Here is a 1,278-nt window from a genome sequence, read left to right as displayed (position 1 = left end):
GCCTTTCATTTTATTTGATTTTATTTTGATTGTACATTTTTGTTTTCTGTTGTGTATAATTGTTTAAAGAAATGAATAAATTTCTAAATAATAAATAAAATAAATAAAGTTCAGGAGAAGCATTTACTTCACGGTGAGAGGCGCATCATGCAGCAGCAGTGTGATGAGACTCTGAGCAGGAAGACAGGACTTAGTCAGGTCCAACCGTCTGAAGGTCCAGAACCTCTGCAGAGACACCAAACTGCTGACCAGCTTCAACCAGACTCTCTGTGATGGTTGATGTTTGTGTAACGCAACAGAAAGTTCTTCAACATGCAGAGAGCTGACCACCCTGCCTCTTCTGACCCACTGAGACAGGAACAAGACCATGCTGCTGGAAAGTCTGAAACCAGAGAGAATATATCAGAACATTAAGAACTGCATGGTCAGTATAAATGAGAAACTGAGAAGTGTTTTCAGCTTCCTGCCTCAGGCTGTGCAGGTGTGTTGTATATCTTAAGAGATCAGCAGCTCCTCTGACAGACATCCTGTTGGCTGTAAGAACCAGGTCCACTTTAGAGCCACACAGTTTGAGAACCCTGCCCACAGAGCTGCAGGTTTTCCTCTGTAAATCTCCTGTCAGAAGCAGGTTATAGTTCAGCAGCTGCAGCAGAAACACCAGCTGATGGTTCTCCTCTCTGGATCTCACAAACACGGAGGAACAAACCCTCTGAAAGAAGTCTTGATCACAGCTGGAACACAAGAGACAGATAACATGACATGAACAAGTTTATACTGATAGAAGAAAAATCTGACTGCAAATAAACAGTGCTGGAAAGATACAAAAAGTACCACAGTAAAAAGACACATTACATAATTTTAAATGTTTTGAAATAAGTCAAATTTGTTTAAAAAAACCTTTTATATTTTGATACTGAAGTTATTGATGAGCCCTGACGTACCTGAGCTGTGAGATATAAGGCAGACACTGCAGGAAACTCTTCACTTCACTCTCTTCATGTGTGAAGCCTCTGAGCTTCACTTGTTTCTTCTCTGATTGGAGTTTCAGAACTTCCAGGAGGATGGAGGATTTTCTCTCTGACAGGTTTATGATCCAGACTGTATCTGACTGGAAAACTGACTGTAATGATGGAAGGAGACTCAGACCTGTTTTAGTTTCACGGTCCTTCACCTGAGAGTACAGATCCAGCAGGAAATTACTCTGATAATAATCATCATTCATGAATGTTTCATTCAGAGGGAATGTTTTATGTCCACAGACTGATGATAACAGCTCCA

General features: G+C 40.8%; 1 protein-coding gene across 1 annotated transcript in view; it reads right to left on the bottom strand.

The window, feature by feature from the left end:
- Positions 1-1,195, bottom strand: part of LOC106537358 (uncharacterized) — a gene marked incomplete at its 5' end in the record, with an annotated part of 11,901 nt that extends 10,706 nt beyond the window's left edge. Inside the window, 3 exon segments of the mRNA XM_014034735.1 lie at positions 128-382; positions 468-731; positions 942-1,195. Coding sequence (XP_013890189.1) covers positions 128-382; positions 468-731; positions 942-1,195 — 773 coding nt within the window.
- Between the last annotated feature and the right edge of the window lie 83 nt (positions 1,196-1,278).

The sequence above is a fragment of the Austrofundulus limnaeus genome, unplaced genomic scaffold (genome assembly GCF_001266775.1).
Source record: "Austrofundulus limnaeus strain Quisiro unplaced genomic scaffold, Austrofundulus_limnaeus-1.0 Scaffold2267, whole genome shotgun sequence".
NCBI lineage: Eukaryota > Metazoa > Chordata > Actinopteri > Cyprinodontiformes > Rivulidae > Austrofundulus > Austrofundulus limnaeus.
This window is presented reverse-complemented; position numbering and strand designations above follow the sequence as displayed.